This window comes from Somniosus microcephalus, unplaced genomic scaffold (assembly GCF_052327205.1).
Source record: "Somniosus microcephalus isolate GS21.2 unplaced genomic scaffold, FLI_Smic_1.0 scaffold175, whole genome shotgun sequence".
NCBI classification, from domain to species: Eukaryota; Metazoa; Chordata; class Chondrichthyes; order Squaliformes; family Somniosidae; genus Somniosus; species Somniosus microcephalus.
In genome coordinates, this window is record NW_028225362.1 from 113,323 (window position 1) to 126,480 (window position 13,158).

At 47.8% G+C, this 13,158-nt stretch overlaps 1 protein-coding gene across 1 annotated transcript in view; it reads left to right on the top strand.

Moving 5' to 3' along the window:
* The window catches only part of LOC147082100 (fer-1-like protein 6), a 199,852-nt gene that overhangs the window by 112,810 nt on the left and 73,884 nt on the right, over positions 1–13,158 (top strand). Inside the window, exons 21-24 of the mRNA XM_085980446.1 lie at positions 8,033–8,164; positions 10,575–10,694; positions 11,252–11,379; positions 12,423–12,593. Of these exons, the coding sequence (XP_085836572.1) occupies positions 8,033–8,164; positions 10,575–10,694; positions 11,252–11,379; positions 12,423–12,593 (551 nt within the window). The remainder of the gene's footprint in view (positions 1–8,032; positions 8,165–10,574; positions 10,695–11,251; positions 11,380–12,422; positions 12,594–13,158) is intronic.

Here is a 13,158-nt window from a genome sequence, read left to right on the forward strand (position 1 = left end):
GGGTGGAGATCCAAGGGGGGGGGGTGCTTGGTGAAGGTCGGGGGTTTGGTGAAGGTTCCGGGGGTGAAGGTCAGGGGTGTGTGGTGAAGGTCGGGGAGTGGTGAAGGTCGGGGGGGTGTGAAGGTCGGGGGGTGTGAAGGCCGGGGTGGTGGGGGGGGTGAAGGGTCGGGGGGGTGGTGAATGTTCGGGGGGTTGGGGGGTTGGAGGTCGGGAGTGGTGAAGGTGGGGGGGGGGTCGGGAGTGTGAAGGTCTGGGGTTGGGTGGTGAAAGTCGGGGAGGTGAATGTCGGGGGGTTGGTGAAGGTTCAGGGGGGTTGGGGGGATGGTGAAGGTCTGGGGTGGGGGGGTGAATGTCGGTGGGTTGGTGAAGTTTCAGGGGGGTTGGGGGGATGGTGAAGGTCTGGGGTTGGGTGGTGAAGGTCGGGGGTTTGGGGGGGTGAAGGTCGGGGTTTGGGGAAGGTTCGGGGGGTTGAAGGTTGGGGGTCTGGTGAAGGTCGGGGTGGTGAAGGTCGGGGGGTTGGGGGGGTGGTGAAGGTCATGGGGGTGGGGGGTGAAGGTCATGGGGGTGGGGGGGTGAAGGTCTGGGGTTGGGTGGTGAAGGTCGTGGGGGTGGGGGGGTGAAGGTCAGGGGTGAAGGTCGGGGCATTGGGGAAGGTTCTTGGGGGGGTGGTGAAGGTCGGGGGTGGTGAAGGTCAAGGGGGTGAAGGTCGGTGTGCTTGTTGAAGGTTCGGGGGTCGGGGGGCTGGTGAAGGTTCGGGAGGTCGGGGGGTTGGTGAAGGTTCGGGGGGTCGGGGGGGGTGAAGGTCGGGGGGGTTGGTGTTGGTGAAGGTCGGGGTTGGTGAAGGTCAGGGGGGTGGGGTGGTGAAGGTCGGTGTGCTTGTTGAAGGTTCAGGAGGTCGGGGGGCTGGTGAAGGGTCGGGGGGTTGGTGAAGGTTCGGGGGTCAGGGTTGGTGAAGGTTCAGGGGGTCTGGGGGTTGGTGAAGATTCGGGAGGTCGGGGGTTTGGTGAAGGTTCAGGGGGTCGGGGGGTTGGTGAAGGTTCGGGGGGTCGGGGGGCTGGTGAAGGTTCGGGGGCAGGGGGGTGAAGGTCGGGGGGGCTGGTGAAGGTTCGGGAGGTCGGGGGGCTGGTGAAGGTTCGGGAGGTCGGGGGGTTGGTGAAGGTTCGGGAGGTCGGGGGGTTGGTGAAGGTTCGGGGTTGTGGTGAATGTCATGGTGGTGGGGCGTGAAGGTCGGGGGGTGAAGGTTGGGGCGTTGGGGAAGGTTTGTTGGGGGGTTGGGGGGGTGGTGAAGGTCGGGGGGCAGGGGGGTGAAGGTCGGGGGGTTGGTGAAGGTTCGTGGGGTTGGTGAAGGTCGGGGGTGGTGAAGGTCATGGGGGTGAAGGTCGGTATGCTTGTTGAAGGTTCGGAGGTCGGGGGGTTGGTGAAGGGTCGGGGGGCTGGTGTAGGTTCGGGGGGTCGGGGTGCTGGTGAAGGTCGGAGGGGTGGAGGTCGGGGGTGTGGGTGATGAAGATCGGGGAGGGTGGGGGAGATCGCCGTGGGTGGGATTGTGGCGGTGGGGGAGGCGTTCTGTGAAGAGATTAGCTGGGAGGAAACGCTCCTCCTGGCCCACAAGCAGTGCTGTAAATGCACTTACCTTATAGATCCGGCCCTTCTCGCCTCCTTTTACCTGCCAGGATTCTGGCTTGGGGAAACCCAGCCGATATTAGTTAAAAAATAGATGCATGCAGCCTCCTTAAAAGATTTCAATGACCGACCCGCCTCCTGAGAGCGGATTGGTTGCCTGCCCTGCCTCCGTTAAAACCGAAAGTGGGCGGGTTGGACTCGGGTTTGAAATTCTTACAATTTTTGCTTCCCACCTGCCTCAAATCCACCCGTTCTTGTGGGTTAAAATTACCCTATAGAATCTTACAGCACAGAAGGAGGCCATTCGGACCAGCGAGTCTGTGCCGGCTCTTTGAAAGAGCTATCTGTTAGATCCATGTATCTTGATGTTGTGTGTCCTTCAATAATTAGACAAGAGACTGCAGGGAACAATCAACAGGTGTTTACTGGATGAGGGTTACTCTAAAATTAACTGTACAGATCCCTACTCAGGGTTTATATACAGGTGTGGTCACTGCCGGTACTACAGTATACAGGAGCTGTAAAAAGTATTTCTCCCCTTAAAGGTACATACACTACAATTCCTCCCCTTTTAGATTAACAGTACCATAACATTCATTTAACAATTAAATATCAACTAATTACAATTAACACTTTTAACATGCAACATTAACTGAAAATAGTCTATTTATAAATTCAGTCTTTGGGGCGGCTTCCTGATCCTTTCTGGATAGCGCCTTTCCTGAGTGTCTTGCTCTTGGTGCAGAGGCGATTCTGGCCCCCTGTCGTCGGTTGGTTCATCGGCTTCCGATGCTACTGTTTCTGGGGTAGATGCTACCTGTATGTCGGGTTCCTCACCAGGTACGCGAGACATGGGGTTGACTCGTTCCTGTGACTCTAGGATCTGGTCAACATGGCGTCTCACAATGTTCTCCCCAACATCCACTGTGTACATTAGTGGCCCCTGCCGTGTGCATATCGTTCCTGGTTGCCATTTCTCTGTTTGGCAGTCGCGGGCCAAGACTGGTTGCCCTACATTGAAGCTCCTTGTCGGCTTCTCATTGATGTGCTGGAATTGCTTATTCTCAACATCTCTTCATACATTTGGTCTGAGCAAATCCAGACGAGATCTCAACCTTCGGTTAAAGAACATCATGGCCGGGGTCTGGTTGGTGACTGCATGTGTCGCATTTCTGTAGGCTAACAGGAAATTGTCCACCTTATGCTGCAGTGGAATGTCGTCATCGCACATGGCCCTTACTGCTTTTTTAAAGGTTTGTACAAACCTCTCAGCCAATCCATTTGTGGCTGGATGATACGGGGCGGATGTGTAATGCCTTACCCCATTCCTTTTCATAAATCTTCGAAACTCTTCGGACGCGAACTGTGGTCCGTTATCAGAGCAAATCTGCTCTGGCAAGCCGTTCCTGGCAAATATGGTCCGTAGGACTGAAATAGTTTTCTCCATGGTGGTGGAGGACATTTTGATCACCTCAGGCCATTTCGAGTGCGCATCCACGGCTATTAAAAACATTGAGTCCAAGAATGGACCAGCAAAATCAATATGCACCCGTTGCCATGGAGATGAGGGCCACTCCCATGGGTGTAGAGGGGCATGTGGTGGTGCATTTTGGACCTTCTGGCATCCTGAGCAGCTCTTTGTCAGGTCCTCGATTTGCTGATCGATCCCCGGCCACCACACATAAGCCCTAGCAAGGCTTTTCATTTTCACCCCTCCCAGATGGCCTTCGTGAAGCTCATTGAGCACTCTCTCCCTTAACTTGGGTGGAATTACCACTCGGGATCCACACATCAAGGTCCCCTGGCATACTGACAGCTGTTCTCTTCTGGATGAGAATGCTGGCAACAGTGAGTCACCATGTGTTGGCATCCCTTCACCTTCAAGTCATATACCCGAGACAGTGTTGGGTCATTTCGGGTCTCCTTCTCTATATCAGCGTTAGTTACTGGCAAGCGTTCAATTATAGTCGAATAAAATATTTCGACAGTGTCCACTGCTGGTGCTTCCTCCGCAGTAGGCACTGGCAGGCGTGATAGTAGCCCATCAGCGTTTCCATGCTGTTTCGTGCCCTTATACTCAATTTCATATTGGTTCGCCCCTAGAAAAAGGGACCATCTTTGTAGCCGTTGCGCAGTCATCACCGGAACGCCCTTCTTAGGATTAAAGATGGAGACAAGTGGTTGGTGGTCAGTCAGCAACGTGAACTTCTGCCCGTGCAGATAGAGGTTGAACTTTTTCACTCCCCACACTAGGCTGAGGGCCTCCCTGTCAATCTGGGCGTAGTTACGCTTGGCTGAGGATAGTGACCAAGACGCAAAGGCTACTGGCCTCTCCGAGCCGTCTGGGAATTTGTACGACAGCACCGCTCCAATGCCATAGGGTGATGCATCACACGCCAACCGAATTGGTAGTGCTGGGTTGAAATGAGCCAACACCTCTTTTGATGTGATCAATTCTTTGCACTTCTGGAAAGCTCATTTACATTCGTCATTCCACTTCCATGGTACCCCCGTTTGCAGTAGGGTGTTCAGTGGGTGTAGTACTGTAGACAAATTCGGCAAGAACTTATGGTAGTAGTTCACCAGCCCGAGGAACGACCTCAATTGTGACACATTTTCCGGTGCTGGAGCCTTGACTACTGCCTCAATCTTTTCAGGGGACTTATGTAACCCCTCTTCATCAATAACGTGGCCACAATACGAGATCTGCTTCTGGAAAAACTCGCATTTGTGGCGATTAGCTCGGAGCCCATATTCCTTCAATCTAGTGAGCACCTGCTCCAGGTTGGCGAGGTGATCACTGTCATTTTTGCCCGTGACCAGGATGTCATCCAAATAACATTGGGTCCCTGGAATCCCTTGCAGGACTTGATCCATTGCCTTTTGCCAAATAGCCGGAGCTGATGCTACCCCGAACACCAGCCGGTTGTATTGGTAGAGACCTTTATGAGTGTTGATCGTGAGGTACTGTTTCGAGGCTTCTTCTACCTCCATTTGCAGGTACGCCTGGGCCAGATCAATCTTAGTGAAGCGTTTCCCTCCAGATAGCGAGGCGAAAATATCTTCAATCCGCGGAAGCGGATATTGTACCGTGTGAAGGACTGGGTTCACTGTCACCTTAACGTCCCCACAGATGCGAACCTTCTTTGGTTCCCCAGGCATATTACTCAACGACCTCTTCATTACAGGAATGATGGGTGTAGCCCACTCGCTCCAGTCCACTTTGGACAGTACTCCTGAACGTTCCAAACCTTCCAGCTCTGCTTCGACGGCTGGGCGGATCGCATAAGGCTGGCCTTAAAAACTTTGGGCTTGCATTTTCCTCTATTTTGATCGTCGCTGTTATGCCTTTTAGTGTTCCGAGTCCCTCCTGGAACACTTCTTGTGCGTCAATTAGCATTTTTGACAGTCGTCCAGGTGTGACGTCGTCATCCTTTTTGGCATCTACAGTCAGTGCTTGTATGGAATGCCAATCTAGCTGTATCTTCCGGATCCATTCACGTCCTAGTAGTGGTGGCCCTCCATCTGGCAATACATATAGGTCAATTTTTGGTGTTTCCTTGCCGTTATATATAACGTTCACCCTTATTTTTCCTTTTGGGTAGAATTTTTTGCCCCATGTACGTCTTCAAGACAATCTCTGTATCTCTCAAGGGTGTATGTGAGAATAGCCACTTGTAGTCCCTTCGGTTTATGACTGTTAGGGCTGATCCTGTGTCCAATTCCATTTTCACTTGGACTCCGGCTATCTTGAGCGTGACCCAGATAGTTTGGTGATCCTCCTTTTTGATCACATTATGTAGTTTCAGACAACCCAGCTCCTTGCTTCCGGAGTCTGTATCACTTTTCTGTTCATCTGAACTACTCTCCGTCACCTTATGTACCTTCTTGTACTTCTCCTGTGGAGATTTCTTGCTGCTGGTTTTCTTTCCCGACCTGCAGACTCTTGCTATGTGTCCTACTTTTCCACACTGTCTGCACACTTTGTCCTTGAACCAGCAATCATTATGGTCGTGTGTTGTTCTGCCGCAGCGATAGCACTTCACTGTTCCGTATGACATTTCATTTGTGCCATATTCTTGCGGTCTCCATTGTATCTCTGCAGCGCCCCGTGCGGCTGCTTCATGTGATACTGCAATGCTGAAAGCCTTGCCCAGCGTAAGATCATTTTCTGATAGAAGCCGTTTCTGGGTTCCTTCACTTTGAAGCCCACACACAAACTTGTCCCTTAAAGTATCTGCTAGTCACGTTCCAAACTGGCAGTGTTTCGATAGCTTGCGCAGTTCCGTTAAATACTCAGCATTACTTTCATCTTTATGCTGGTTCCTTTTGTGAAACTTAAATCTTTCTGCTATCAGCAACGGTGTGGGGTTTAAGTGGTCCTGTAGGATTGACACTATGTTTTCAAAATCCTTTTCCACTGGCTTCTCTGGGGTTACTAGGTTTCGCAGTAAGCCATACGTTTTTGCACCCATTGAATTCAACAATACCAGCGCTTTCCTGTCATCTGGCACTTCATTCGCCTTGCAGTACACTTCTATGCGTTCGACATATGTCGTCCAATCTTCGACTTCATTGTCGAACGCTGTGACACTGCCACTCTTCGGCATCCCTGGGTGTGGTTAGACTGGCTCAAAATGGCGTCTCTCGCGCTCTCCCTTCTTCTCCGCTGTGGCTCAAAATGGCGTCTCCCGCGCTCTCCCTTCTTCTCTGCTGCGGCTCAAAATGGCGTCTCCCGCGCTTACCTTTCTTCCCCGCTGACGCTGCTCGGCCCTTGAACACCGGCTACGCTCTGCTCTCTCTCGTTGACGCCGCTCGGTCCTGAACACCGGCTGCGCCCTGTGCGCTCTACCCTCTCTCTTCTCCCGTCGACGCCGCTCGGTCCTGAACACCGGCTGCGTCCTGTGCGCTCTACCCTCTCTCTTCTCCCGTCGACGCTGCTCGGCCTTTTTCTGTGCCGTCGGTCGGCTCTAGCCGCCGCTGTCCGGGAAGGGTCTGCGCCGTACCTGTTGCCAGCCCGTTTCGCTGGACCACCGTAACTGGAGAACCAAGCCCAGCTCTCAACAGCCTCCCCTGCGATGCTCAAGTCTCCGCTGGATGGTCGACGCCCATGCTTCTGGACTCGGCCTTCTTCTTTCACTGTTCTCCAGGAGCGAATCCCTGGGAGGTGATGCAAAGTTGCAGGTAGGTTTGAATCTTCTCGTCGTCAATGTTAGATTCGTGTATCTTGATGTTGTGTGTCCTTCAATAATTAGACAAGAGACTGCATGGAACAATCAACAGGTGTTTACTGGATGAGGGTTACTCTAAAACTAACTGTACAGATCCCTACTCAGGGTTTATATACAGGTGTGGTCACTGCCGGTACTACAGTATACAGGAGCTGTAAAAAGTAGTTCTCCCCTTAAAGGTACGTACACTACACTATCCAATTATTCTCATAGTTCATAACAGTTTTATAGTTGGGAGTTATGGCAGTCAGCGGTACTTTGGCCATCAAATAATTTTAGTAGTGTCTACCTGCAGTGTGGCTCATCTCGCTTGAAAGGGATAAAGTTATCGTAAGAACAAAACTCCACATGAAGTAACACACTACATCTGTGAAGGTACATTCATATCATGTTGGGGCATGCACATAAAAAAATAAACACGTACGTTTTGGTCTATGCTTATCATTCTAACCTTCAACCCTGTTCTGAATAAGATATTTATCCTCAAGGATTTACTTAATATGGCACTGTTTTAGCTGGGAATCTATTCCACATATCTGCTGGGGGAAGGCAGAAAAGCTATTCTAACACTGAACTTTACTTCAGGCTTGTTAACTCTGTGCTGTGCTCTGCAGTGCTTTGTTTAAGTTAAGCGACCTGCTGACATTAACATTATCCACCCTCTCATCATGTGAGAGACCCAAACCATGTCTCCTCTAAGCAGCTAATTCATGAGTATTCTGCTACAGCAAATGAGCTTCGCAAAAATTACCATTTGATTCTTCATTCTTTAATGAAGAGAAATTCAGTTCGGTGAATCCCTTTTCATAACCTGAGCTTCAAGCCCCAGAATCATCCTGGTCACTTTTCTCTGAACCTTGTCCACTACATCAATGTTCTTTTAAAAGGAAGGGTGCTCAAAGTTGCATGCAATACTCCAAATGAGTTGCACAGGGTTAAAATAATCTGTTTTGACTTGCAATGAAATCCCCTTAAACTGCATCCCAGCCATGGCCATAAGCTGCAAGTTTAAAATTATACATAAGGATTGACCCCAAATCTCCTCTGATCACTTGCTCCTCATTTCTAGGTAACGTCCAGGGCTAGTTTGCCTGGAAAATTTCTATTTACCAATTGTCTGTTGTGCTGATCAGTTGCATAATTGGAGTAGATGATCCAGTTTTGTGAATTGTTTCCACCAGATATATGATAAAGAATTAGAAGGAGAATTTGATAACTTTTTTGATTGGGTACAAACGTTTGATCTTTTTCGTGGTAAAGCAAGTGAAGATGACACCAGCGTAGACGATGAAAGAATTGTTGGAAAATTTAAGGTAGGTTTAAGTCTATATTATTAATAATCTTAGGGTAGATTTTACAAATTAGTGCTCTTGGTGCAGGGATTCATGCAACATGATTCGGGCACATAGGACTGTGCGTCCCACACAGGAGAGAAATAAAAATTCACGGGAGAAGGAGGAAGAAGTAAAAATCTAGCTTGCTCCATGTTGAGATCCTAGTCAACACCAAGGCTGTAATTCTCTGCTCCTTGTTGAGAGAAACATGTTTTGTCCTGTCATCTCCTTTGCCCCAAAAGGCATTGACTTTTGTTCGCGAGGTATTGGCAGCCTTCCATTACTTTCCACAGTTGGTCATTCTTCGCACCCAAACCATGGGTGTCAGCAAGCTATTAGATCATGGGAGGGGCTTCATAGCCAAACTTGATCCTGTCCTCACTCAATGTCCACAGGTATGTGCATCAGGGGTCACTGGATAGCTGTAGGGAGCAGGAAATCCTCTGGGTACCCCCCTCCCCCCCACTAGCCCAGGTCTTTGAGCAAATTGTAGTACCCCAACTGTGGTTGTAGCTGAGATCAAAGATCAAAGATCAAACCTGGCACTTTCTAGTCTATTTGGCTCAGTACCCACCAGGACCCTCGGACATCATTGGAAAAATGTTTCGATAAATATTTAATATTAGCAGATCTCCCATAGCATTACTCACAGTGAGTTGGAGGATCTGCTGTTTTATAATCATTGAATCATAGAATAGTACATAACAGAAGGAAGCTATTCGGCCCATCGAGTCTGCGCTAGCTCTTTCGAAGAGCAATCCAGTTAGCCCCGCTCTTTCCCCATATCCTTGCATTTTTTCTCCTTCAAATATTCAAAAATAACCGCAAAGTATGATGGAGAAGTAACGGTATGTTATACAGAAGACTAATTGTAGATATTTACAAGCACCATGACATCTAAAGAGCACCATTAATCTATTTCATTGAAGGCAATATGAAGTGTAATTTCATGAGACTCTGCTGCTGCATGGAGTCTCACTCACTTGTGCCAAGCACAGGTCAGATAATTGCCGTATTGTTTTGTAGGGTTACAGCCCCAATTTTCTCATCCATGCTTGGTACTAGCCAGGCTCTGCACCGGCAACGGGGCCTTGCAAAACCATCCCTCTGTTATCTCGTTATAAAAATTAAATTGTTTAGCTGCATTTTGCATTTTTTGAACAGTTATGCTCTTTGAATAGTATTTAGTAAAGCTGCAGGAGAGCTGTATTTTTCTATTGTATATGTGTTGACCACTATTCTAAGTTATCAGTAATTTGACAGAAATTCCCCAGCGCTACTGCCTCTCACATGGGGCTGGAGCTCAGCACTTCCACTGATCTGTGGGAGAACAGACTGCAGAAGCTGAGTGACGCCTTGAAAGACCCAATTCATTAGCTCCGTCAATCTGTCCAAGGCGGACATCTACCTCTCCAAGGCTGAGCACAGGTTTGAGCCCAAAGTCCGCATGGAAACAGTTTGAGCTTTTGCGAAAGCTGCAAAGGCTGTGAACATTGACTCTTGTTGTGAGGGCCCATCTGCAGTGCCCTGGAGATGACTCCACTCTCCGAAGTAGACTTCAGAGAGCTGATGCCCTGGGAGATGACACCACAGAGCTTGGAAGCGGTCTCCTCCACATTTTCAGGTGAAATTCCTTGGAAGGCCTTCCAATACCTGATAGAATTGCTTTTGTGAAGCAAGCCGTTTTCTTCTCATTGCTGGGCCCCTGATGTCTGCATCTCTGTCCTCCTTAACAGAGCTGGGAGAAGACCATACCCTCTGGTGGGCTGTCCCTGCCACCAGTGCTGGGTGTTTCACCACATGCAGACCTCATTCTCTAATCCAGCTGGGGTGTCAATCATTGTGATGGTGATTGGTTGTGATGCAGCATGTGATAGTGCCTCCTTAGACAGATTCTCCGCCTTTGGGGTGTCTTCTTCTGTGGGTTGTGGCCATTGAGAAGGACCTAGAGGAGAGAGAAAAGGGATAAGATTTAAGGAGCATCTTAAAGTAGGAGAGAGTTAGGGAGGGAATTCCAGAGCTTTACGGCCTAGACTGCTGAAGGCACTGCCGCCAATGGTAGGGCGAAGGAAGTGGGGAAGAGGCCCGAGTTGGAGGAATGCAGAGTTCTCAGGGTTGTAGGGCTGAAGGAGGTTACAGAGATCAGGAGGGGCAAGGCAATGGAGGGATTTGAACACGATTATGAGAATTTTAAAATCGAAGCATTGGTGGAGTGGGAGCCAAAGGTGGAGGTCAGGGGGTGTGATTGAGCATTTGTAGAATATCGTGGTAAATGGAGGGCCAAAGGCAAGACAGTTGGGAGCTCTCTTTTTTTCTACACATCAGCATTCTATTTCTTCTCCCCTATTGGGATAACACTATAAAAGGCCTTCCTTACTTCTCTTTTCAGGGTTCATTCTGTGTGTGGAAATGTTATGATGGCTATGATACCGATGGGCAATTCAAAATTTTGCAGGGAATGCCATCAAACACCCCTGTCAAAGTTTTAATCAGAGTCTACATTGTATCAGTAAGTAACATGCATGTTTCTTCTCACTCACCCCCACCCCCCAGTTCTCCAACTTTAACTGAGACTTATGCACACCACAGAAATTAGTCTTTTTTTTAAAAAGCTAAAAACTGCAAATGCTGGAAATCTGAAACAAAATCAGTAAATGCTGGAAACACCCAGTAGATCAGTCCGCATCCGTGGAGAGAAAAGATGAGTTAACACTTCAGGTGTGGAACTGGCTCTGATGAAGGGTCTACACCTGAAACGTTATCGCATCTCTTTTCTCCAGATTCTGACAGAAACATTTCACCAAGGAAGCGGAAATTTTCTTCTTTATTTGCACAGATCCCAAATGAACGTTACAAAACATTTTGAATCGTGCTTTTATATTCTGCGTAATCTCTGTTGACTCATTCCTTTGTAAAGAAATGATTTCAGCTACAGTTCCTGGCCTGGTGAAGTCATCACGTGGCTGTATTATTACAAAGCTGTATGTTAAAACCAATGTGTTTCCTGATTATTTACTCAAATATAATCATGTGTTTTTAAAAAAAAAACTGTTTGACCTGTACTAGGCTACTAATCTACACCCAGCTGACCCTGATGGCAAGGCTGATCCTTACATCGTACTGCAGCTTGGAAAGACTGAAATTAAGGATCGTGACAACTACATCCCTAAACAGCTTAATCCACTGTTTGGAAGGTCAGAAGTTGTGTGCGCGCATTTTTACTGTCTGACTTACTCTGCACCGTGTTCCTATCTCCTAAGTAATCAGATAAAGTATAGACTAGAGGGTTAATTCAGCACTCCGAGTGTTGAGCCACATTTGCGTTGACAGCACCCAATTAGGTCTAATGTTACAAGCCACATGTTAATATAGTGAGATTAGGGGCGTGAAGGGTAATCTTCTGCTGCTGTCACTACATCGCAGCTGCTGGTACAGGTCTGATACCATTTGAATAGTCAGCAGGGCATGGTTACACTGGCCACGTGCAGCCCTCTGTCTCTACTCACTGGAATGTGTGCACTCACCAGCTTCCGGCTGTGGTGAGATTTCTGTTGACCAAAAAAGGCAGTAATGCGACACTAAACCTGTTTCAATCGGTAAAGATAATATGATGCTGCAGAAGGATGTCTTTGTTTCAAAGCTGATTTTTCAATCCCAATTTAAAATTGGACCCTGCACCTGCCGGCGTTGTGAATCTTGAAAGGCCAGCTCTTAGAGATGATTGTATGGCACATTGGAAAGCCTTAGAATTCGATCAGTACATCTCAAATCAAATAAATACTCTTTTACTGTAATTTTGTCTCCAGGGCACTCCAGTACTATAGTCCAATGTACCTCCTTGTACTACACAGTGCCGCGATAGAAAAAAAATGACAATTATTTGACCCTGAAGCCATATCCAGAACTGTGGAAGGAACCATAAGTTCCTGGCTATGAATATTTGTCTAAGTCGCCTCTTTCACTCTAAATGTAAAACATTCAAAGTTATAGTGGCCACCATTTTGTTTACTCAGAAATTAAATCTACTTGAGACAGAATCCTTTCAAATACAATATTTCACAAAGAAGCTACCCTGAAAGTATAACCTGGTCCCATCGATAGGAGTGGATTTTCCAAAATCTGGCGCTCTGGTTCTTTAAGATTAAGACGTTATTGTTCAAATTATTAATTTTTCATTTTATGACTATTTTTGGAAGAAGCCATCTCTTGTACAATAATTCTTTCCTTCACCTGACAGGTCCTATGAGATTGAGGCTACATTCCCAATGGAATCTCTGCTCATGATAACAATCTATGATTTTGACGTGATTGGAACAGATGATTTGATTGGAGAAACTAAAATTGATCTGGAGAACCGCTTTTATAGCAAATACCGAGCTACCTGTGGGCTACCGCACAAATACGAGATGTAAGGATGGGTTTAGTATAAATTATTTTTTACACTACAGATTTTAAAGCACTTACAGAAAAGACAGAGGTGTCTGTGTTACCATACAAGTATGACAGGTACCAATAAATTTGGTGTAAATGGTCTTAGTAGTCCACTGATTTGCAGCATATTGGAGTGCCAGGGTGAGGAATCTATATGGAAGGACGTAGATTCAAGCCCCCATTCCTCTGTCTTCAACCATGCTGCTGTGGGAGGGGAAATTGGAGGGATTGACATTACTGGGCTGCTGTTGCTGGCTTTCACAAAGGCCTTGTTGGGCTCAATAGGTGCACGGCCCAGCAAGATCAAGGGGGACTGCAGGAAGAACAGAGAGATTCATTTCATATCAGAAAAATTGGGCATCTTGGCACCAAATGTACATTTGCTGTAGGCTTTTCATGTCTGAATTACAACAACCTTGCATATGGGTATTATACTGCAAAGTCAATGTAATAAAAGATCATTACCCTGTCTTTGTGCTTTTCCTGTTATATCATAGAAACTTACAGCACAGAAGGCGACCATTCGGCCCATCGTGCCTGTG